Source organism: Leguminivora glycinivorella, chromosome 27, assembly GCF_023078275.1.
Source record: "Leguminivora glycinivorella isolate SPB_JAAS2020 chromosome 27, LegGlyc_1.1, whole genome shotgun sequence".
In the NCBI taxonomy this organism is placed as follows: Eukaryota; Metazoa; Arthropoda; class Insecta; order Lepidoptera; family Tortricidae; genus Leguminivora; species Leguminivora glycinivorella.
In genome coordinates, this window is record NC_062997.1 from 6,062,688 (window position 1) to 6,088,273 (window position 25,586).

At 39.0% G+C, this 25,586-nt stretch overlaps 2 protein-coding genes across 2 annotated transcripts in view; one reads left to right on the top strand and one right to left on the bottom strand.

Moving 5' to 3' along the window:
- Positions 1–25,586, top strand: part of LOC125240216 (dynein axonemal intermediate chain 7-like) — a 103,130-nt gene that overhangs the window by 34,068 nt on the left and 43,476 nt on the right. The window lies entirely within an intron of this gene.
- LOC125240227 (toll-like receptor 6) lies at positions 32–23,955 on the bottom strand. The gene is made up of 8 exons (XM_048148052.1): positions 23,898–23,955; positions 16,001–16,116; positions 14,857–14,996; positions 10,783–10,954; positions 8,410–9,765; positions 6,645–6,778; positions 2,151–2,278; positions 32–357 (listed from the first exon to the last, which is right to left on the bottom strand). The coding sequence occupies exons 1-8, from the start codon at positions 23,912–23,914 to the stop codon at positions 141–143; spliced, it is 2,280 nt and encodes a 759-aa protein (XP_048004009.1). The 5' UTR covers positions 23,915–23,955; the 3' UTR covers positions 32–140.

Consider the following 25,586-nt stretch of genomic DNA (forward strand, 5'->3'; position numbering starts at 1 on the left):
TAATGTGATGTGAAAGATAATCAACCTTATAGCAGAATGGATTTACCTAGTTTTGAAGTTAAGCGACACAATTTACGCTAGTTGACGCGTGATTGACGCTAGATGTCACTACAAATAACTTGCATTTACTACTTATTCCTCTATGCTAGTGAGTCGTTCTCGTGGTCCGGTCTCCTAGCAGTGACGCTCCTGCCCAGTCTTCTCCAGAAGTCCTTCTTAACGCTCTCACCAGCCCCACTTGGGTAGACTATGTAGGTCTTCGTCAGCATCAGGTAGTGCAGGGTAGTTGGTCGGAGACGACGGGGAATCTCTTCTAGAAGGACCAACATAAGGTCCTCTCGGCGGGTTTCTAGAAGTCTGTGAATGAAGAACAACAGTGTATAGCCTGACCTGGCCCCGTAGCCGAATGGCATTTCTCCGACGCCAAACGAAAGCGATACCAGGGGCGGCTCACTCCGCGACCCTTTCGCCGCGCTACAAGTACATGCCGGCGGCCGCGAGTTCGCGGCCCATTCAGTGGCGACGACCTTCGCGCGGCGCAATAGAATTCAATGTCGTTTGCACGCGTGCGGTCCGTTTGTTAATGTAGGTAATAATTTAGAATGGCGGCGTTTTGTGAACATCAAAGGAGTGAGCCTTCTGTACTTGTACTATTATATATTCTGTGGCGATACGCCGCTGGCTCTGTCGCGCCAATACGCAAGCGCGATAGAGATAGATATCTACTAGCGCTTCGTTTCGTGAGCGTTTCGTGAGCGATTGTGCCATTCGGCTAGCCACCCTGGGAGCTGTTATTCTGATTTATGCGGTGACAGTTCAGGGGACCAGTTTTTGAATCTCTAACGCATGAATTCGCCGTTCGAAAGTCGTAGCATTACGTCATTTTCCACGGACTTAACCGGCCAAGAGCGTGTCGGGCCACGCTCAGTGTAGGGTTCCGTAGTTTTCCCTATTTTTCTCAAAAACTACTGAACCTATCAAGTTCAAAACAATTTTCCTAGAAAGTCTTTATAAAGTTCTACTTTTTGTCATTTTTTTCATATTTTTTAAACATATGGTTCAAAAGTTAGAGGGGGGGGGGACGCACTTTTTTTTTCCTTTAGGAGCGATTATATATTTCCGAAAATATTAATATTATCAAAAAACGATTCCAGTAAACCTTTATTCATTTTTAAATACCTATCCAACAATATATCACATGTATAGGTTGGAATGAAAAAAAATATCAGCCCCCACTTTACATGTAGGGGGGGTACCCTAATAAAACATTTTTTTCCATTTTTTATTTTTGCACTTTGTTGGCGTTATTGATATACATATTGTTACCAAATTTCAGCTTTCTAGTGCTAACGGTTACTGAGATTATCCGCGGACGGACGGACGGACGGACGGACAGACGGACGGACGGACGGACGGACGGACGGACGGACGGACGGACGGACGGACGGACGGACGGACGGACGGACGGACGGACGGACGGACGGACGGACGGACGGACAGACAGACATGGCGAAACTACATGGGTTCCTAGTTGACTACGGAACCCTAAAAACCACGAGATAGTGAACCGATTTTCACCAAACATGGCTAACAACACTCCCGATCGGTTCATCTGTTTAAAAGCTACGATACCACAGACAGACAGACGTCAAAATTCGATGAAATGATCACTTGTAGAAACGGGTCTTTATTAATAACTACAAAATTTAAATTTTGAAAAAACCCCCGACCGCGACATAGTGGACCGATTTTCATAAAACATGGCTAAGAACACTCCCGACTTACTCAGCTTTCAGAAAAAAAAAAACTAAATCTAAATCGGTTCATCTGTTCGGAAGCTACTATGCCACAGACAGACACACACAGACAGACAGACAGATAAACAGACAGACAAACAGAGTCGTTTTTGCGACGGGGCTTAAAAAAATTGAAATTTTGAAAAACCCCCGACTGCGACATAGTGGACCAATTTTCATGAAACAGGGCTAAGACACTCCCGACTAACTCAGCTTTTAGACAAAAAAACTAAATCTAAATCGGTTCATCCGTTCGGGAGCTACGATGCCACAGACAGACACACAGACAGACAAACATACAGACAGTCGTTTTTGCATCGAGGCTTAAAAACTGAACTCAGGCATAATTCTTACCTATGCTGTGCCAGATGCATCTCAAACTGACACCACTGACTGAGCAGGAACTCTTTTGAGATGACGAGCATGATGCTCCTTGAGCGATCCATACAAGACACGATGTTCTCCAGAATTGAGAGTCCCACCTACAAACAAATTCATTATAAAACGTTTTTTTTTATACTACGTCGGTGGCAAACAAGCGTACGGCCCGCCTGATGGAAAGCGGTCACCATAACCTATGGACGCCTGCAACTCAAACAGTGTCACATGCGCGTTGCGACCCCATTAGAAACTTGTACATTCCCTTTTGCTGTGTTAAAAACACAGTAAAAAGGAATGCACAAGCACCAAGGAGGGTTCGGGTTGCCGACAATAGACGGAATAAGTCAGTTCCGTAAGTCCTCCCGTCATCAGCACACCGCACCCTCGTTGAGCTCTGGCAGCCTTACTCACCGGCAGGAACACAACACTATGAGTAGGGTCTAGTGCTATTTGGCTGCGGTCTTCTGTAAGGCGGAGGTACTACCCCAGTTGGGCTCTGCTCTAGATTCGAGCGAGACGATATCCGTTGTGCTGTGCTGTGCCCTACCACACGAAGCGGAATATCATTCGCTGTGCCCTACCCCCACCAAACCTCACGTTTCCTTTAAGAATTAAAAATATCACAATGTAGCAATACTTAGTGAGCTTAGAAACAAACGATAAAGGGGCTCCTATTTCAAGGTGGTTTCTCTTCAAGCATCTAAAGATACCTAACGCACCTGACCTACCTAAACCTAGGACATTGTTATAACGTATGCGGAATGAAATCTGGACAAAGTTTTGATATTGTACAGAGTAAGTAAATAAATAAACTAAAATAATGTATAAATGCCAGATTAAAGTTTACATATCTGTCATTTAAACTGGTAAGTTTTATGAGTATTGGATTCCTTTTCTCGAAATGATGGTCAATCGAGAAGGACGACCTAGCGAAACTGTTTGTAATTTCTACATACCAATTTTCTGTGACCGAATGCAAAGCCCGAGGAAAGTTTTGTAGGAAGGGTTAGAAGCTAACAGTCAATTTATAATATTTTTGCGTCCTTTTTAGGGTTCCGTAGTCAACTAGGAACCCTTATAGTTTCGCCATGTCTGTCTGTCCGTCCGTCCGTCCGTCCGTCCGCGGATAATCTCAGTAACTGTAAGCACTAGAAAGCTGAAATTTGGTACCAATATGTATATCAATCACGCCAACAAAGTGCAAAAATAAAAAATGGAAAAAAATGTTTTATTAGGGTAGCCCCCCTACATGTAAAGTGGGGGCTGATTTTTTTTTTCATTCCAACCCTAACGTGTGATATATTGTTGGATAGGTATTTAAAAATGAATAAGGGTTTACTAAGATAGTTTTATGATAATACTAATATTTTCGGAAATAATCGCTCCTAAAGGAAAAAAAAGTGCGTCCCCCCCCCCTCTTACTTTTGAACCATATGTTTAAAAAATATGAAAAAAATCACAAAAGTAGAACTTTATAAATACTTTCTAGGAAAATTGTTTTGAACTTGATAGGTTCAGTAGTTTTTGAGAAAAATACGGAAAACTACGGAACCCTACACTGGGCGTGGCCCGACACGCTGTTGGCCGGTTTTTTCTTTACAAAAAACTACCGCAACAAAGCGTGGTCCAAGAAAACATTACAGCATTGGCAAGTTTTCTGGGAGAGATTTGATTAAAAGAAATGTCGGCCCCCTAAGGCACAAAATCTCACAGAGAGTTCGTGACAGCATTCGAATGGGGCAGCGAAAGTGATAAAAATTATCTCGAAGACATGAGTATCGATACACCTTCAAAAAAAGTTAGGCCTATCTTAGTCAGGCCTATCTTAGTTAGGCCTATTACAGTCTTCAAAAATAAAATAAACAACTTTGAAAATGCTGCTACGCCGTTAAGTCAAAAAATGTAAAAAACAGCTGTTTTTGCATTTCTGGGTTTATGAATGACTAATAATATGTCGAGTAAATGGAATTTCACGACAAGAAAACTATTATTTTGAGAACACTAATGATCCTATGGACAAGAATGTGAAAAATGTCGAGCATACGAAGTTTCTTTAAAAAGTTATCACATGGAAGATAAATTTGGACCTTAAAAAATGCTAACATTGGTTTTGTCGACACCGATGGACATAAAGTATCACAAGTTCTGTTAGAAGCCTCACATTGGCGAAAACTAACTCTTTTATTTATCGATATTCAATACATAATTAAAATCACGAAAGATATCAAAAATAAACTATGTTATATTAATTTTATAAGACATTGAATTTTGTCCAGATTTCATTCCGCATACGTTAGTATTTTATGCAACTGACGTTTAAGTGAGGTCAAAAAAGACGAGTGGCGTGAGTTCGGCTTCGCCTCAAATTGTTAATAAAGACGCCACGAGTATTTTTTGACTCGGTTAAACACCGTTATATAAAATATATCTACGACCATGCACTTACTTTTTAATAGTTTTCTAGAATAACTTTCGTGAAATTCGCACTGTTTCTTGATTTTTTTTTTGACGCGTCGGCCTCCCCTATATTCCCCCGCGCCGCCGCCACCCCCGGCGCCCCGCGCCCCCGCTATATACCTTAAAGGCTTCCTAACAATACTTTAAGAGCTATATCGTATGCGTGGGTGCGCGGGCGGCCGGGCCCCGACTGCCATCTTTTAGGGTTTTAAAGATCTATGCACGACACTATAAATGACGAATAACACTACGGAAGTAGAAATAGTTATTTGTTATACAAGGGGGCAAAGTTGTATTTTAACGCCGAGTGTGGAATTGAAAAACGAGCAAGTGAAAGGATTCTATAGTTGAACCACGAGCGAAGCGAGTGGTTCGAGAATAGAATCCTGAACTTGCGAGTTTTTTAACACACGAGAAGTAAAATACATTTGCACCCGAGTGTAACACAAAACTTTTCCCCTCACTATAGCGAGGAAACTACAACGCAAAAAATGCGTTTATCACTGCTTCCAGTAGTTCCACAGGTGGTAAATCATCTTTATTACTAGATTCACCTACTTTTATCAATTTTAAAGCAATTAATTTGACTTTATTAAAGGTCAAATTACTTTACCCACTAGTGGATAAAATGCGTTCTTACCCGCTGGTATTAAAGGACAAAACACGTATTTCCGAGCTAGTGAGGGGAAAATAACTTTAAACGCTCGGATTCAGATTCACTTTTGACGAGAAACGCAATCAACCTAAATCTCGGTATGCCAGATTTGCATATGGACAAAAACGCAACCTGGCCCCGTAGCCGAATGGCATTTCTCCGACGCCAAACGAAAGCGATACGCCGCTGGCTTTGTCGCGCCAATACGCAAGCGCGATAGAGATAGATATCTACTAGCGCTTCGTTTCGTGAGCGTTTCGTGAGCGATTGTGCCATTCGGCTAGCCACCCTGGTCTTTATTTGACTACTTCTCGATTGGCTTTGCAAAAAGCAAATTAGTCAAAGTGCGTTTTAGACAGATCCGGACAAAAAGTTATAAAGTGCAAAAGTGACAAAACAGTTTGAAAATCATGGCATCGTGTCATCATCTCTTTTGGAGCGTACGTCCTTTATCACACTTTCCGCATTTTGGAAAATTTTCAAAAGCCAGGGGGCCGATTTTTGAGTCTCACTGTCACTAAAATACCGGTTGAAAACGGTGACTTACCTATTAGTATCAATGAAAATTTTCTGAATTCGAACGCGTGAGACTCAAAAATCGGCCCGCTGGTCGACAAAAAATAATAGAAGAGACCCTAGTCGCAAAATTTCACGAGAATCGGTTGAGAATTGCGACCCGTAGAGGAGAGACCCTGGCATAATTCAAATCGAGATACCGAAGAGACCGCCTGTTGTAGGTACCTGTGTTGCTACTTTTTAACCCCCGACGCAAAAGCGAAGGGGTGTTATAAGTTTGACGTGTCTGTCTGTGTGTATGTCTGTCTGTCTGTGTGTGTGTCTGTCTGTGGCATCGTAGCTCTCGAACGGATGAACCGATTTTGATTTAGTTTTTTTTGTCTGAAAGCTGAGTTAGTCGGGAGTGTTCTTAGCCATGTTTCATGAAAATCGGTCCACTAGGTCGTGGTCGGGGGTTTTTTCAAAATTTTAATTTTGTGGTTAGGTTATATATTTTTTAACCCCCGACGCAAAAACGAAGGGGTGTTATAAGTATGATGTGTCTGTCTGTCTGTCTGTCCGTCTGTCTGTCTGTCTGTCTGTCTGTTTGTCTGTCTGTCTGTGTGTGTGTCTGTCTGTGGCATCGTAGCTCTCGAACGGATGAACCGATTTTGATTTAGTTTTTTTTTTGTCTGAAAGCTGAGTTAGTCGGGAGTGTTCTTAGCCATGTTTCATGAAAATCTGTCCACTATGTCGCGGACGGGGGTTTTTTTTTAATTTTAATTTTGTGGTTAGGTTATTTATGTAGTGCTGTACTCAATTGAGGTGTGCAATAATTAAAGAGCGTCTTAGTTAGTTACCTGGAAGTCCCTCTCATGAAGGCACACGCTGACGCCACAGTTAGTCTCCAGATGAGGAAGCAACTGGTCCAGGATCCATCCACGATCGTCATTACAGTATGATACAAACACGTCGTAGTTGAAGATACGGGAATCTGAAATAGGGATGACGACTACATTAAAAAAATGGCATTCTGTTGAGTCCGTCAGTTAGATCGTCCAAAAATACTGAACACACATTTTTCGCTTCTACTAATTAATGAAAAAATACAAAGATATTAGAGCATCAAAGTTCCGGAGTGAGGGCTTGTGACTTGTGACGTCATTTCTAAGTAAAAATTGTACCTAGGCGTGCCGTCACGCGAAACTTCAAAGCACTGTACCTTGGTCATTATTCGTTTACGAGAAAAAAGAAAAAAATACGTGTCTGAAATTCTTTGATAATCTAACTGGCGGACTTATTAGTTGTTTTTTAGTCGTCTCGCCTATTATAGGTTTCTTTGAGAGTTCATTATTACGTAGCCAGATGTACAAACGCTATATCTATCGGTCTTCCGTATTGGCGCGACTAAGGTTGCAAAAAAAACGGTTTTTTTCTGGCTTGAAAAAAAAAACGGTTTTTTTTCTGGCTTGAAAAAAAAAACAGTTTTTTTTTCTGGAGTATGTTTTTTTAAAGGTCGAAATATCAAAATTTTCAGAACAGTTAACACTTTTATACGGATTTTTAGACTTTATGTTATATTCTGTCAAACAAGTTTGTCAGTAAATAAGAACAAAGAAAACTATATGCATCCTTTTCTTTAGGGTGCTAGAGAAAAGGTTACCTATAGTTTTCTTAGTTCTTATTTACTGACAGACTTGGTTGACAGAGTATAACTATTAAACAAATTTAATTTAATAATTTTAATTTCTGGTTTTTAACCCCCGACGTAAAAACGAAGGGTGTTATAAGTTTGACGTGTCTGTCTGTCTGTCTGTCTGTCTGTCTGTCTGTCTGTCTGTCTGTCTGTCTGTTTGTCTGTGTGTGTGTCTGTCTGTGGCATCGTAGCTCCCGAACGGATGAACCGATTTCGATTTAGTTTTTTTTATTTGAAAGCTGTGTTAGTCGGAAGTGTTCTTAGCCATATTTCATGAAAATCGGTCCACTAGGTCGCGGTCGGGGGTTTTTTCAAAATTTTAATTTTTGAGAGTCAATAAGTCTCGTATTATATAAAAGTAACATTCACACAATCTGTAAGTTAGTAGTTATCGCTATTTACTGTTGGCAACACCACCGCCTCTCCGCGCTCCACGCTGCATCGGGGATTCCCCAATAAATGTTTGTATACTGAATGTTTATCGAATTAAAATGTACGTTATTGTTATTGAAACGTTACAAATCATGAAAAACCGTTATTGTCGTATTATTTGTTCATCTGAAAAAAAAAACATATTTAGAAAAAAACCATGGTGCTTGGTTTTTTTTCACGTTTTTTTTTTCATAATTCTGAAAAAAAAACATTTGGTTTTTTTTCTATTTGCAACCCTAGGCGCGACAGAACTAGACTGCGTTTCGGTCGGCGTCTAGCGTCAATGATTGTCATTTCGGCTAGATGAGTACTGTAATTTGTAAGATCATAAGAAATGGCACTCGGTACATTAGAATTAGATTAGTCACAATCAAAATTCAATGGAAATAAATTTGGAACCAAATCATCCCAAGGGCGAAAACCAAAGACATCAAAGTTTCTAAGAAACATCTTTGTCTTAAAAAACTTACACCAAATTATATATATCTTGTACTCACCATCTATAATCTTATCCTTATTAATCATACTCAAAAGCGCAGAATTTCTGACCGTTATGCAGAAATATCTAAAATTCTTTCTAAATATAAACATGTAGTACAGCATAGGAAACAAAATGGCTGGAATTATGATCAAAGCCAGCAGTTTCATCCGACTCTTGTCCATTACTACTTCGAAGTCCACGTCTCTGGGAGATATGTCACAGCTCATCGGTTGTGAAAAGGGCTTGTATACGCCTTCGATCATCTGCATGCATACGTAGAGATTGGGGTCGTAATCAACCAAAACATAACTTGCAGTAATGTTGTCATTGTGTATTTCCGTGTCACAATTTTTATCCTTTTCACAAGCTTTATTAACGTTTGTTCTTTTATCAATAATGGCATTATAAAATTCAAACCCTGTGTGGTAACTGCTAAATTTATTATTACCACCTTTTTTGTATTGAGAGCTTAATGCTCTTCTGTTTGTTGCTGCTCTGTCAGTTATTAAAGCAGTTTCAAACAATTCTCTCGTATGGCAGTTGCAAATCACAAAATTCTCAGATAGACCAAGATATTCTATATTCTTCAAATCTTGAAGCATATTTTCGTTTATCATATTTATGTTATTTTTCCTCAAAGACAGATACTTCAAGTTCTTCATGTGACTGAACTTTGGATCTAACCATGTTGTCATCCTATTGTAGTCTAAGTTCAATATCTGTAGATTCACCAAAGTTTTAGTGACATCATTTGTAAAAAGACTGATCTCATTATTCTGCACACTTAATATTTCTAAACGTTTAAATCTATCAAGCACGTTAAGATTGACTAAACCAACTTTAACGGCGTATAAAACTTCAAGGGTGTTTTCTAGACCACTGAGTGCGCCAAATTGGTTTAAGATTCCATTGTTTCCTGACACATCTAAGAATCTAATCGATGTGTTTCTAAACATATTATCGCGGAGCTTCGTTAACCCTGTCTCACAGAGAGAGAGTCTTTGGAATGTCTTGCCAAAACTATTAAATATCATCAGATTGCCGAGAGACAGACGAGTGTAAGATAGATCTAGAGACACCAACTTATTCAAGTCCCCTATAGCATCCATTGAATCTAGAACCAAACTCTTGTAGTTTCCAAAATCGTCGTAATGGTAGTTCCTGCTCATATCTAAGTGGGCTAAGTTTTTCAAGCCGGAGAATGCCTGAACGTCAATGTATACTATGCTGTTTTCTGACAGGTACAGGGCTTCTAGTTTCTCCATGCCTTGGAAGGTGCCTATGCTTAAAGTTGCTATCGCGCATGCTCTTAAGTCCAATTCGCGGAGGTTTTTGAAACGAGTGTTCTTTAGGCTGCCAGGCCACGAGGCTTCTGAAAGAGACACATTTTTGTCAAGGTTTTTATGAAACAGACTCGCATAGTCGCACCATAAGGGTTCCTTTTGTAGATTTTGGTACGGAACCCTAAAAACATCATAAGAGGATAATGTCAAAGACGCCTAGTCTTACAAAGATGACATATAGAAGAGAAATTTCGACGGCTTCCGCTGTGGCGAGGTGGCCTAGGGGTGATGGCGTTTGGCCCGGATTGCTAAAAGACGCCGGTTCGAATCCGGCCTTCACCACTGGTGGTGCTCGTCATTTTTTCTTTAATATATGACATCTTATTTCGATTTTTAGGATAATTTAAGTTTTAGAGAAAATTTAATATAATGGAGTAGGTATATCAATAAACCAAAAAATCTGACAACACAGAAAAAATAAATATTACCTATAGGACATTCTTAATATTGTACACAGATTGATTGAGTCCCACGGTAAGCTCAACAAGGCTTGTGTTGTAGGTACTCAGACAACGATATATATAATATACAAATACTTCTATAGGTACATAAAAAACATCCATGACTCAGGAACAAGTATCTGTGCTCATCACACAAAATCATGCTTATTTAAATTTCATGGGTAGTCTTTGGCCCATCGGTGGAAAGTCGCCAGTCTGTCGGTGTTTTACAAATTGCACTTCGGGGAGTGTGCTCAAGAGCTACACGAGCTTATCCCACCGTCCCCATTCTACCATCGGACTCTTAGACGCACGGCCGGTCTCCATCCTTACTTGGTAGATATTCCGCGAATTCGCATGAAGCGCTTTGCTTCTTCTTTTCTTATGCGCACTGCCAAGGAGTGGAATTCCTTGCCGGCGGCTATATTTCCGAGCTCATATAACCCGGCAACCTTCAAATAAAGAGTGAACAGGCATCTTCTGGGCGAGCTCACTCCATCGTAGGCCACGTCTTTGCCTTTGGCTAGTCTGTGGCCAAGAGTAAGCCCATTTATAATTAATAATTTAAAAAAAATACTCCATACAAATAAAGTATGTATAACTTACCTCTGGTATCATATGCTATGCTCTGTACCAACACCCTGGCTTCAGTGGCGTTAAGGAAACTGTCATACCGGTCGCCAGTGGACTGGTGGTCGTCAAACTTGTTACCGTACAGGGTCAAGTATTCTATCACATCGGATAGAGGTCTTTGATTGTCGTCTTGTAACGAAAATACCTGAAAAGTAAATAATATCCATACTAATATTATAAATGGGAAAGTGTGTGTCTGTTTGTTTGTCCGTCTTTCACGGTAAAACGGAGTGACGAATTGACATGATTTTTTAAGTAAAGATTGTTGAAGGGATGGAGAGTGACATAGGATTTTTTTTGTCTCTTTTTAATGCAAGCAAAGCCGCGGACAATAGCTAGTAATATAAAATATATATGTAAGTTGCCCTTTTTATCCCCCGCCCCCGACGCAAAAACGATGAGGTGTTATAAGTTTGACTGTTTGTCTGTCTGTCTGTCTGTCTGTCCATCTGTCTGTGGCATCGTAGCTCCCGAACGGATGAACCGATTTAGATTTTTTTTTGTTTGAAAGCTGAGTTAGTCGGGAGTGTTCTTAGCCATGTCACAGTATAATAACCGATTTTCATGAAACATGGCCACACCTCGGACACTGGCGATCAAATATATGAAAGAGGCGCGTTCCTAGCACACATTCTAAGCTCGTGTAGGTGAACGCGTACCATGCTTGTATGAGTGAAATATGACAGGTCGACTGTTCGCCGTTTTTGACAGGCGGTGAGGTAACCGAGAGGGGGTGGGCGGCACTTTCAGCGGGGAGCGGGAGTGGCCATACTGTACGATAGTACTCTTTATTATACGGTGACTCAGGACAGGACATTCTTTTATGAGCTTCAATTGTTTCGCGCCCCGCCTCGCAGCACGCCAAAAATAAATAAATAAATAAATATTGGGGACACCTTACACAGATCAACTTAGCCCCAAACTAAGCAAAGCTTGTACTATGGGTGCTAAGCGACGATATACATACTTAAATAGATAAATACATACTTATACACGGTGGAAATGAGTATACCGACAGATTTTAACTAACGCTTCTAGGGCCCATTTCGACTCAAAAAGTTCATACAAACATTGCTAGTTAAAGCCTTAGTTTTTGAGATATTAAAATATTTCAGTAATTCGCATGCTGAAAAATGTCCATGGTACCACGCCTTTATAATGTGACGTAACCATCCGCACAAGGATGCACACACGAAGTTTAAATACGGTAATAGCAAACTTGCCTGCCAGTCCTAATCATTTTGTGAAACTTTTTGTTAATAGTTGAGTTTCAACAGCAAAGAGTTTTAATTATTGAGGATTATGTGTTAAGTACTTATGGCTGCCATAACTTAGCACTCGAACGTAACGATTGCTCTGTATGAACGTAGCTGTGCTCAAGATATCCTTAAAAGTTAGAATAATATTATCTCTATTAGTTTGGTCTTATGTTTTACCACCTGTTCTCAACGATATGCAGACTTTTCTGGTTGTGTACGTTTACTGGCCTTTAATCAGTTAGGAAACGTTCTTGACATATTATGACAATAAAATCATAACCGATTGTCACCAAAGTCAAAATAATAAGTTATTATGCCGCAACATTATTGTAATAACCTAATAGCGGATATTCATTTTGTATATGGATTCTGTAACGGAAATGGACGCAGATCAGTTGCCGAATATAGGAGACGATTTCCTAATCGTCGCACTCCGCACCATACTACTTTTGCAAGTATTCATAGACAAATTCGTGAAAAGGGCTTAAAAGCGGGGCATGCAGAAAGAGCAATTAATTTAGACTTGCGTACAGAAAACCGGATCATGAATTTAATTGTCGAAGATCCCACGTTATCTTCTAGAGCAGTAGCGAGAATTGTGAATGTGAACTACAGAGTTGTCTTACTTGTATGGAAAAGGTATGGCCTTCGTCCATATCACTACAGAAAAGTTCAAGGACTAATACCTGGTGATGGGCTAGCCAGGGTGGCTTACTGTCAAATAATACACCAAAAGCTTTTGGAAGATCCGGATTTTACAAGAAAAATACTATGGACAGATGAAGCCCTCTTTACCAGGGAAGGAATATTCAATTCGCATAATATGCATATGTGGCTTGAAGAAAATCCAAAGGCAAAGTGGGTACATTCTTACCAGCACAAATTTTCCGTTAATTTGTGGGCTGGGATCCTTGATAATGTTCTGATCGGCCCAATTGAGATTCCACCACGCTTGAATTCCGCAAATTATTTAAATTTTTTGAGGAATGAATTGAATATTTTGCTAGAAGACATCGATTTGCAAACCAGACGCACTATGTGGTTTCAGCATGACGGCGCTCCACCCCACTTTGGCCGTGAAGTGCGAAATTGGTTGGATCAAGCATATCCTCGCCGCTGGATAGGACGTGGAAGTGAATCGGTAGCCTGGCCGGCCAGATCACCCGACCTCACCCCTTTAGACTTTTTTTTTTTGGGGAACGTTGAAGGACAAGGTGTACGCAAGGCCGGTAAATACAAGAGAAGAATTATTGGCACGGATCATGACAGCTTCGGATGAAATAAGAAATAGTAATTTCTTATTACATCATCAAATCAGATTACGATTAGCTCTTTGTGTTGCAAATGAAGGCTCGCATTTCGAAAATTTATTATAATAATAAAAAGTATGTGGTAAACCGTATTTTTTTCCTAACTCATACGTAGTCTAGTTATCTTGCGTTACGACTAATGTGTCGATTTTGAACTCAAATTTTGATAGTCGTATCAAGCTATAAGCTGGCAGTGATTTTGACAGCCCCGCCGGTGCAAATGATATTTCAAATAGGTATCAAACTTCTATGAAACTATTACGTTTACACATGCGGGTCTGTTAAAATCTTTGCCAACTTATCTTGGACTAACTCTAATTGAAAAAAAGTACATAGTTTTTAGTTATTTATAAATTACAATAATCCCATTAATTAATAACAAAAAATACCAAATCCAACCTTTGGTAAAAAGAATTTAAATTTCTTATTTTGATAAAATAGTAATACCAAAATTAAGTCATAGGTAAAAAATATCAACAAAACATTATAATCCCGCCGTCTATCTATTATAACTGGATGCTAGATGAGGTCCTCTTATTGAACTTACATAGTCTCATTTTTTCTTATGTACCATCCCGACCAAATTACGTAGGTTCTTGTCTGCTGTCAGGAACATTCTACATACTCCAAACGTATTTTTAATTTCGTCGTATTGTCTCTAAGTCTATGGATCACACTAATATGGCGGCGAAAGTCGACGTTTGTTGTCTTAAACGCTTGAACTCGTAAAAAATCAAGTGTCATACTGAAGTTCACTCGTCTCTTATCTCGTATCTTGTCGGAGCCGTTCGTGAAATGTACCTATAGTTTTCTTTATCACTCCTTAGACTTAGGATTTGTTCACAAGGAAGACCATCGTTAATTGATTTTTTTTGTTCCAGAAATTAACTTAGTTAAAATGTCGGTATTGGACCAATGTTGATATAACAATATTTACTTGTAATGTCACCAGGAAGCTGTTGTTAAAGTCTGTCGGTATACTCGTTCCCACCGTGTATACATAGAAAACATCCATGACTCAGGAACAAATATCTGTGCCCATCACACAAATAAATAATAATAAATAAATATATTGGGGACACCTTAGACCGTTTTCACATTATCCGGTCCGATATCGGATGTCGGAAGGATTTCAATAGAAAAAATCCAAGATGGCTCCTGTAATGTATGGGATATCGGTCCGACATCCGATATCGGATCGGATAATGTGAAAACGCACTTACTCGGATCAACTTATCCCCAAACTAAGCAAAGCTATGGGTGCTAAGCGACGATATACATACTTAAATAGATAAATACATACCTACTTAAATACATAGAAAACATCCATGACTCTGGAACAAATATCTGTGCTCATCACACAAATAAATGCCCTTACCGGGATTCGAACCCAGGACCGCGGCTTACCAGGCAGGGTCACTACCGACTGAGCCAGACCAGTCGTCAAATGAGCGTGAACGCCGTCCTTATACTCTTACCTCTGGTACAGTTCTGAGTGAGCACCTCGCCATGCTCAGTATCCTGATCTTCCGAGGATTCCTGGTATCCTGGTTCAGTTCTAGCTCCAGCGTCGCCATTGGTTGTCGCGACTCGGAGACGTCTATAGACATTGGTTTAGCTGCAATGAGAAATGAGACGTTTGTGACCATGTTCTGCGAATCATAGAGCGCGTGGATGCTTAGACGACCGGACTGGCTCAGTCGGTAGTGACTCTGCCTGCTGAGCCGCGGTCCTGGGTTCGAATCCCGGTAAGGGCATCTATTTGTGTGATAAGCACAGATATTTGTTCCTGAGTCATGGATGTTTTCTATGTATAAGTATGTATTTATCTATTTAAGTATGTATATCGTCTCTTAGCACCCATAGTACACAAGCTTTGCTTAGTTTGGGGCTAAGTTGATCTGTGTAAGGTGTCACCAATATTTATTTATTTATCTATTTTTCTCGAATTTAGCGTTGACTAAACGAAGTTTGAACAAAGTTTGGGGGTTTTCGGGGTAATTGGGCCTAATCTTACTTCCCAGGAAACGGGAATTTTTGAGTTTTCATGCGTTTTTAGAAGCCTGTCCGTAGAGTGCGTAGGTAGCTCCGTCGTAAGAGCGTCGGCCTGAAAATCACAAGTGTCGGGGTTCGAATCCCGGCCAGAAATATATTTTTTTATATTTAATTTTATAGATACTAGTTTTTTTGTCTCTGATGAAAAGAGCGTACACCCATCTTAAAGGCCGGCAACGCACCTCCAACAACTCTGGTGTTTCGGGTGTCCATGGGCGGCGGTGATCGCTTACCATCAGGCGACCTGTCTGCTCGTTTGCCTCCTATCCCATAAAAAAAAAAAAGAATGGTGCCTCAAAAACAAACTTAACTTTCCATACAAATTTGTATGGTGTATCATCTAAAAACACGATATAATAAAATAGAATTGCGAGCCAAGCTCAGTTGCCCTGGTACTATAGTGAATACATTCCTGGTTGCGTTACCATCGGGCTTCAGTCTGCCATTGCGGTCAACCCAAGACTGGATGTCGGTCATAGATCCGGTCAGACACGGCTGCGCCTGACCATCCACCAAAGTATACATATTATACTCAAGTATATTATATTATACGTATGGTTGTGTTACCTTCCGGCTTAAGTCTGCCATTGCGGTCAACCCAAGGCTGGATGTCGGTCATAGACCCGGTCAGACACGGCTGGACTTGCTGCCCCCATACCATCGCCAAACAGTTGCATATTACACTGCAATATATCAATTTAATAAGAACAAACACTGACACTTTATAATAATAAATTATAAATAAATATTGGGGTATATCTTACACAGATCAACCTAATCTAGCCCCAAACTAAGGGCCCATTTAGACGGTACGAGAACTCGCATACGAGTTTTATTACATTGCGGTATTTGATGGCTGTGCAAAATTGCATGTACCCTCAACAGGCAACAATGTAACTAAGGGTCCCCCCACATCTAGCGTCTCGCGAGCGCAGCGTCGAGTCAACTGTATGAAAAAAGACGTCGCGTCGACGTCGCGCCGACGCAGCGTCAGGCTTTGCCATACAGTTGGCCCGACGCTACGCTCGCGAGACGCTAGATGTGGGGGGACCCTAAAATCGCATGTGAGTTCGCACGTCGTCTAAATCAGGCCTAAGCAACGCTTGTACTATGGGTGCCAGGCGACAATATAAAAAAAAAAAATTTTTTTGAAAATTCCCTTGACCGCGACATAGTAGACCGATTTTCATTAAACATGGCTAAGAACACTCCCGACTTACGCCGTTTTCACATTATCCGATCCGATATCGGATGTCGGAAGGATTTCCATAGAAAAAATCCAAGATGGCGCCTGTAATGTATGGGATATCGGTCCGACATCCGATATCGGATCGGATAATGTGAAAACGCACTTACTCAGCTTTCAGACAAAAAAAAACTAAATCCAAATCGGTTCATCCGTTCGGGAGCTACGATGCCACAGACAGACACACACACAGACAGACACGTCAAACTTATAACACCCCTTCATTCTTGCGTCGGGAGTTAAAAATTAATGAAAATTAAAAATGAAAAAGTTTATTGTAGGCATAATCAAGTAGATTTGTTAGTAACATAAAAAACTTTTCCTACTCCATATTAGACACAATAATTACAAAATTAAATTAAATACTTACATCCATGATTAAGTGTGTTTTCACATGATCCGATCCGATATCGGATGTCGGACCGATATCCTATACCTACATTAAAGGCGGCATCTTTGATTATTTGAAATCCTTCCGACGTCCGATCATCATCCTCCTTGCGTTATCCCGGCATTTGCCACGGCTCATGGGAGCCTGGGGTCCACTGTGACAACTAATTCCAAGATTTGGCGTAGGCACCAGTTTTACGAAAGCGACTGCCATCTGACCTTCCAACCCGAAGGGTAACTAGGCCTTATTGGAATTAGTCCGGTTTCCTCACGATGTTTTCCTTCACCGAAAAGCGACTGGCAAATATCAAATGACATTTCGCACATAAGTTCCGAAAAACTCATTGGTACGAGCCGGGGTTCGAACCCGCGATCTCCGGATCGAAAATCGCACGCTCTTACCGCTAGGCCACCAGCGCTTTTTTATGACGTCCGATATCGGATCGAATAATGAAAACGGTCTAAGGAACAGAACAAATGTGTTCATAACACAAATGCCCTTACGGGGATTCGAACCCAGGACCATGGCTTAGCACCGACTACGCCAGATCGTTACTCTATTACAAGACTAAGATGGGTATGTTAAGTTGGTTTGGTTAGGATAGTTTTATTTACTGTAAATGGGCTTTACTCATAGCCACAGACTATCTGAGGCGAAAACCACGCTGGAGTGAGCTCGCCCAGAAGCAAGCAAGCTTTCAAACAAAAAAAAAACTAAATCTAAATCGGTTCATCCGTTCAGGAGCTACGATGCCATAGACAGACACTCACACAGACAGACAAACAAACAGACGGACAGACAGACAGACACGTCAAACTTATAACACCCCGTCGTTTTTTTGTCGGGGGTTAAAAAAAGTTGGAAGGGGAAGTGGATGAAAATGAGGAATTATTGCAAGAAGTTACAACTAGAAGTAATTTCGAAAAACATGAGAATATAGACAGACCGGTCTGGCTCAGTCCTGGGTTCGAATCCCGGTAAGGGCATTTATTTGTGTGATGAGCACAGATATTTGTTCCTGAGTCATGGATGTTTTCTATGTATATAAGTATGTATTTATCTATTTAAGTATGTATATCGTCACTAATCACCCAAAGTAGCTTCGCTTAGTTTGGGGCTAAGTTGATCTGTGTAAGGTGTCCCCAATCCCCTATATTTATTTATTTATTTTATTTATTTATTGACAAATACCTAAACTTGACCCAAAATGTTTCAAATTACTAACACGTGTATTTTATTCTTTATCAGTATTTCTATACGACCTCTTATCTAGTTATCATTATTTCTTACGATATTTTAGGATGCGCAGGTATAGACATAGACATAGACATAGAATGGCTTTATTTAATATCACAATATTACAATGTTAAAATTAAAATAATTAGGTCAAACATGGATATTAACAACCTAACCACAAAATTAAAATTTTGAAAAAACCCCCGACCGCGACTTAGTAGACCGATTTTCATGAAACATGGCTAAGAACACTCCCGACTAACTCAGCTTTCAGACAAAAAAAACTAAATCAAAATCGGTTCATCCGTTCGGGAGCTACGATGCCACAGACAGACACACACACAGACAGACAAACAGACAGACAGACGGGCAGACAGACAGACAGACAGACACGTCAAACTTATAACACCCCTTCGTTTTTGCGTCGGGGGTTAAAAAGGGCCGCGACTCAGCATAATGTTGCAGTAATTTTTACTGCAACGCTGGTTTTCAGTCGGACCCGTAGTTTACTAAACCTAAACTAATTAACCTAAACTAGTTTGTGTGTGTGTGTGTGTGTGTGTGTGTGTGTGTGCGTGTGTGTGTGTGCGTGTGTGTTTGTGTGGGCGCGCGTGTGAACCTATTGCGTATGAATGCGCGTATAAAAGCGCTATATAGGTATCATCTTCTATTATCTATTGTCCATAGAAACATTGAGGAAAAAGTTAAGTAATGAAAGAGTTGTAACTCCATACATCAGTAAATGCAAGTTACTTGTAGTGACATCTAGCGTCATCCACGCGTCAACTAGCGTAAATAATCAGTACTGCTACTTGTCAATAGATGTCGCGACAAACAAAAAGTCTAATGCCCAACAATTTTCAGCTATTACAATACTAAATATTGTACACCAGTAATCAGTACGTACTCGGTTTTCAATTCCTTTTGCTTTTAATATAAGTTGTAAATTATCAGTACTGCTACTTGTCAATAGATGTCGCGACGAACAAAAAGTCTAATATTACAATACTATTGTACATCAGGAATCAGTACCTACTCTGTTTTCAATTCCTTCTGCTTGTCACATAAGTTGTAAACTGTTTTAATATTACATTTTTGGCAGACGCGACACAGTTGACGCCTAGTTTCGAGTAGTGATACTGATAATTTACGCTAGTTGACGCGTGATTGGCGCTAGATGTCACTACAAATAACTTGCATTTTACTGATGTATGGAGATACAACTCTATCCCTACTTATTCCTCAATGGTTATTACTAACACGTGTATGTTATCATTATTTCTTATGATATTGTAAGATGCGCAGATATATCATCTTCTATGTATCTATTATACTTGTCTATAGATAGTGAGTCACGTTCACGTCGATATTAGCTAGGACAATATACACCGTGTTTCACTTAACACTAAAAACCTGAAAACCGTTTGTTCAGAATCGAGAGTAGAATCGATTGAGCATTGTCTTGATGGGGGTAATATTTTTATGTAAATTAGTATGATTAGTTATTTTTTACGTGCCTATTCTATTGTATTCGTAATACAACATTATGTATATCGCATTGCTAGAGGTTGTTTACCTATTTCAGTATTTAGGGGTATTAATGCTGGCTGGTTACTTGGGCGATTATTTTTTCCGCTACGAGTTTGACGTTGTTTGTCAGTTTAATCTTAATGTTTATCATAAGTCATAACAAATTGAACTCGTACCTAATTACAACCTTGTCATTCTGAATATTGGGTTTAAATTTGCTTACTGCGATTACCTGTCCAATTTGAAGTTTACTGTGACAAAGCTTTAAAGTGTTTTACAATGACATCTTAGCTGTCTATTGGTAAACCTTATGTCGTTGCAGTAACGTACACAAATAAATAGTTTTATGGTTTATGATGGTAGTTAGCAATTATTTTATTGAGTGTAGAGCTAAAAGTCAAGTAGAGCTGTACAGAAATCTAAAAATTCAATTTAAAAAAAAAGTAACCATCAGATTAAAAGATGAATACTCTAGATGAGTTTAAAAAATAAAAATCTTTTGGGGTGTCTAAGGTTTTGAGTGATACCGGAAACACGTTGTATACCGGAACTGACAAAGCCCATCCCACCAAAAACATTCTGTAATTAAAATTTTGAAAACCCCCCGACCGCTACATAGTAGAACTATTTTCATGAAACATGGCTAAGAACACTCCGACTAACTCAGCTTTCAGACAAAAAAAACTAAATATAAATCGGTTCATCCGTTCGGGATCTACGATGCCACAGACAGACACACACACACAGAGACAGACAGATGAATGCTTTACCTGAAATGTTATGGTGTTTACCCGTTCTACCCCCTTATGTACCCAACTTTATTTGTACTGGGAATGGTAGGCTACAACAAGTTGGAGGTTAGGAAGGAGCTTGCTCTAGCTAGCTACATATTCAAACTGTTGCGCGGTAGGATCAGTAACCCTGGGTTACTGGGCACCGTGAGTCTCTGTGCGCCGGGGCGGTACGTGTGGCGCCGGCGCCGGCCGGTGCGCGTGCACCGGCCTACTGCGCGAGGCGCCGTGGACGAGAGCCCTGCGTACGCTCAACCGAGTTGCTACCCGGATAGATCTGTTCCATTGCTCTGAGAATGACTTCACTAAAGCTACTTTGTTTGTATTGTGTTATGTTAATTAGGATAATTGTAAAATATAATTAGGTTAAGATTGCTACACTATCGTATTAGGTAACTGTAATGGTAGTTGTATCGTTGTTGTAAATAAAAAAAAAAAAAAAAAAATGAACAAACAGACAGACAGACAAACAAACAAACTTATAAGTTATGCGGTGCTTGGACAGAGCTCCTCATAGAGGCGACGCGCACTAGGCCCCCATGGCCCCAAGGTTTCAACCCCAAACGCCGCAAATATGTAGCTACTGCCGAGGTTGGCATACTTGCGACGTTTGAGATCTTCAGCCGAGGATGCAGCCGCACCTATACACCGTGTTTTTAGGGTTCCGTAGTCAACTAGGAACCCTTATAGTTTCGCCATGTCTGTCTGTCCGTCCGTCCGTCCGTCCGTCCGTCCGTCCGTCCGCGGATAATCTCAGTAACCGTTAGCACTAGAAAGCTGAAATTTGGTAACAATATGTATATCAATCACGCCAACAAAGTGCAAAAATAAAAAATTGAAAAAAATGTTTTATTAGGGTACCCCCCCTACATGTAAAGTGGGGGCTGATATTTTTTTTCATTCCAACCCCAACGTGTGATATATTGTTGGATAGGTATTTAAAAATGAATAAGGGTTTACTAAGATCGTTTTTTGATAATATTAATATTTTTGGAAATAATCGCTCCTAAAGGAAAAAAAAGTGCGTCCCCCCCCCCCCCCTCTAACTTTTGAACCATATGTTTGAAAAATATGAAAAAAATCACAAAAGTAGAACTTTATAAGGACTTTCTAGGAAAATTGTTTTGAACTTGATAGGTTCACTAGTTTTTGAGAAAAATACGGAAAACTACGGAACCCTACACTGAGCGTGGCCCGACACGCTCTTGGCCGGTTTTTTTTGTTTTCCGTTAAATTCGACATGTCGCTAGGTTCGTTATCAGGAACCACCCTGTATATCACTTTTAGTTAAATTCGCAAAAAAAAATGTTTTCATACATAATAAATGAATTAATTAGTGTGAGAGAACCTTAAGAATAATATTCAAGTTAGTGTCAAGTGATTGACGGCTCATGTCAAAACAAATAACATTGGGAAGTGGTAAAGGCTGTCACACACGTGTTCAGTAATTATTTTTATTTTTTTTATAACTCGATAACCGTAAGAGTTAAGACGCCTGTTTCTTAGAGACATTAATTGTATTTGATCTAAAGAATCATCCCTTAAAGTTAACGGAATTCAATAAAAACAAGGTGTATGTTGCATTTTTTATTGGATAATTCACAATAATAATTTACACCTACATACATACAATCACGCCTGTATCCCATAAAGGGGTAGGCAGAGCACATGAAACCTCCTCATCGTTTTCGATGACGGCGACCCTAAAAAAGCCTTACGGACGTTTCCTTGCAAAATGAAACTACTAAAGCTTCATCGCCACTCTTAGCAAATAAGGGGTTGAAAGAAAACGAAACTGTGACATTGCAGTGACAGGTTGCCAGCCTCTCGCCTACACCACAATTTAACCCATAAGGTAACGGACCCAATCATGGACAGTTTAAGAAAAATTTTCGCCTGTTTTTGATATTTCACTCATAAATGTAAAAATTCTACCGCTAAGCGTGTTAAATCTTGAATGTACTATCCTTCTTTTACATTTCAAGCGTATTGCAGAATGGATACTCCTATTGGTTTCTTCATAGTTAACAAATTAAAAATAGGGTTTTTTCTCCAATTATGGACGGCAGTTCTCCAGTAATGGATCCCCCATTATGGACAGTGAAATAAGTTTAAAATTTTACTTTTAAAGCCAATTGATACTCAATGAGTCAATATTATATACCATAAATACAATTAGTTTGAGTTATTTTAACATAGGATTGTTTCTTGTAAATTTTGGTTTTGTAAATTGTTCCTTGTCCATCATAGGAGGTAGGCAGTTTTTCGGTTCCAGTAATGGACACTCGCAAAATAACGCCATTTCTTTATATCTTTGGAGCAACAAACTAGTATGTTTTATACCTTATCTCATGCCTAATGCAGTAAGTAAAACGCATTCAAGTTTACACAGAGTATTATTTTTTTATTATTTTATACATGAACTCAACTTTCTTAGCAACATTACTAAGGATTCGTCTTGATATTTTTTTCAGTAAACTGATGAATTTTATCTTGTCGCCAAATCCTTCAGAAATAACCGAATTAATTGAAACTTCAAAATGAAACAGCTCTATAACTCTAGTTTATGGTACATAGCCGTCAGTTTTTAGAAACTAATTTTAGATACTTATTTTTAAGGATTTGTGTTTTTTTGTCCATAATGGCATCACCGTCCATTATGGGGTATTTCACCTTACTAATTTATTGCTCAATTATGTTATTAGAAAAATCGAGATATTTTGATGTTGTGCAATGTGCATGACTTGTCGTTCCGTATGTCACTTCCGTGTTGATAAAAATCGAGTGTCAGAAAAGCATAACAAAATTTGATAACAATATCGACATTAAAAACATAATAACAATAAAATGAAACACGTGGAAATGTTGTCTACAAACAACATTTGGCCACGCTCTCGGTTACCTCACAGTTAACGCCTGTCAAGAACATAATAACAATAAAATTATACATGTGGAAATGATGACTACAAACAACAGCGGCACAGTTTAATAAAGAATACTATCGTACAGTAATATGGCCACGCTCTCGGTCACCTCACAGTTACCGCCTGTCAAGAACGCGATCAGTCAACCTGTCTTTATTAACCTAACCACAAAATTTCAATTTTGAAAAAACCCCTACATAGAGGACCGATTTCCATCAAACATGACTAAGAACACTCCCGACTAATTCAGCTTTCAAACAAAAAAAAACTACATCGAAATCGGTTCATCCGTTCGGGAGCTACGATGCCACAAACAGACACACACAGACAGACGTTAAAAACTTACAAAGCATATATGTTCATGTTTTGTTCACATTTTCACGGCCATCACTCCACAACACAGCATTGGAACTACGATTTCGGCGATAACGATTGTATCAAATAGAGATGGGCCGAATACGGACTTTGCCGAATACGAATATTCGGCCGAACATTCGGTTCAGCTGTTACCGAACCGAACATTCGGCCGAATATTCGGTTCCGCTATATTTTAAATCCTTAGAGTTTAAAACTTTTCAATAATTTTCAATTCAATTCAAAATATCTTTATTCATGTAGGCCTAGTTACAAGCTCTTATGAATAGTTCATTACATATATATTATGATCTTAATCTAACCTAATTATCAGAGCAATTTATTGTTGTAAATTATTGTTCATAATAATATTGAGTCTATAATATACAATTTCATATAAAAATAATCGTTAAACAAAAAATATATAATTAGGTATATGTATATATAAAAATACATGTCTAGAATATTTCTAGGAAAAATCCAATGTCCAAAAAAATACAATATTAATTTCATCAACAATAATAATAATAATAAACGTAAAAATAAGAAACCATTTCGAATAACAATTAATCCCACGTTGTTTTATCATTCATGTAGTCTTGTGTTGTATAATAAGCTTTGGAAATGAGTACACGCTTTACATGATTCTTAAATTTATTAATTGACAAGTCAGTAATATGATTCGGAAGTTTATTATAAAATCGAACACAATTACCCATGAATGATTTTTTAATTTTACAGAGCCGTCTGAAGGGCACCGCGAGTTTATGTTTATTTCTAGTATTTATATTATGTACATCACAGTTTTTCTTAAAATTACAAATGTTTTTATGTACATACATAATATTCTCATAAATATATTGACAATGCACTGTCATTATATTAATGTCCTTAAATTTATCTCTAAGTGAGTCTCTATGGTTCATTTTATATATTGCTCGAATAGCCCTCTTCTGCAGAATAAATATGGTATTTATCTCTGAAGCACTGCCCCAAAGTAAAATACCATATGACATAATGCTGTGAAAGTAACTAAAATAAACTAATCGAGCTGTTTTCACGTCTGTTAACTGACGGATCTTGCTCACTGCAAAAGCTGCAGAACTAAGTCTATTCGAGAGGTTAACAATATGGGGACCCCACTGAAGTTTAGAATCTAAAGTTATACCAAGAAAAACTGTACTATCTACCAGTTCTAATTCCTCATCCTTCACAACGACACTTGTTTGCTCATTCCTTACGTTACTATTAGTGACAAACTTAATACATTTAGTCTTTTTTTCATTTAATAATAAATTATTAGCATTGAACCAGTTCACTACTTTAGAGATAGCATTGTTTACATCACTGGGTTTAATTGGTTAGTAATGAGTACTAAGGCTCTTAATGTTCCTTTAATGTGGTGCATAACAAAATTTTGGTTTTGTATGTTAAGCTACGTTATTTTACTTTTTTACATAATTAATTAATTATTTTAGGTATATATATTTTAACGCATATTTAAATCCCTTTAGTGGTTCCTTAGAATCCTGAAATAGGATGTCATTATCCAATGAATTACGAAACAACTTACGCTATTTATTTACTTTGTTTATTCGGTAAATATTCGGCAATATAACCGAACTACTCGGCCGAATACGAACATTGAAAAACTTGCCGAATATGCCGAATACCGAATATT

Coding starts and splice junctions, on each gene's coding strand:
- LOC125240227 (XM_048148052.1), bottom strand. Junction 9,766..10,782: donor CATAGCATATGATACCAGAG/GTAAGTTATACA, acceptor TGTCTCTTTCAG/AAGCCTCGTGGCCTGGCAGC. Junction 358..2,150: donor ATGCATCTGGCACAGCATAG/GTAAGAATTATG, acceptor CTTCATTCACAG/ACTTCTAGAAACCCGCCGAG.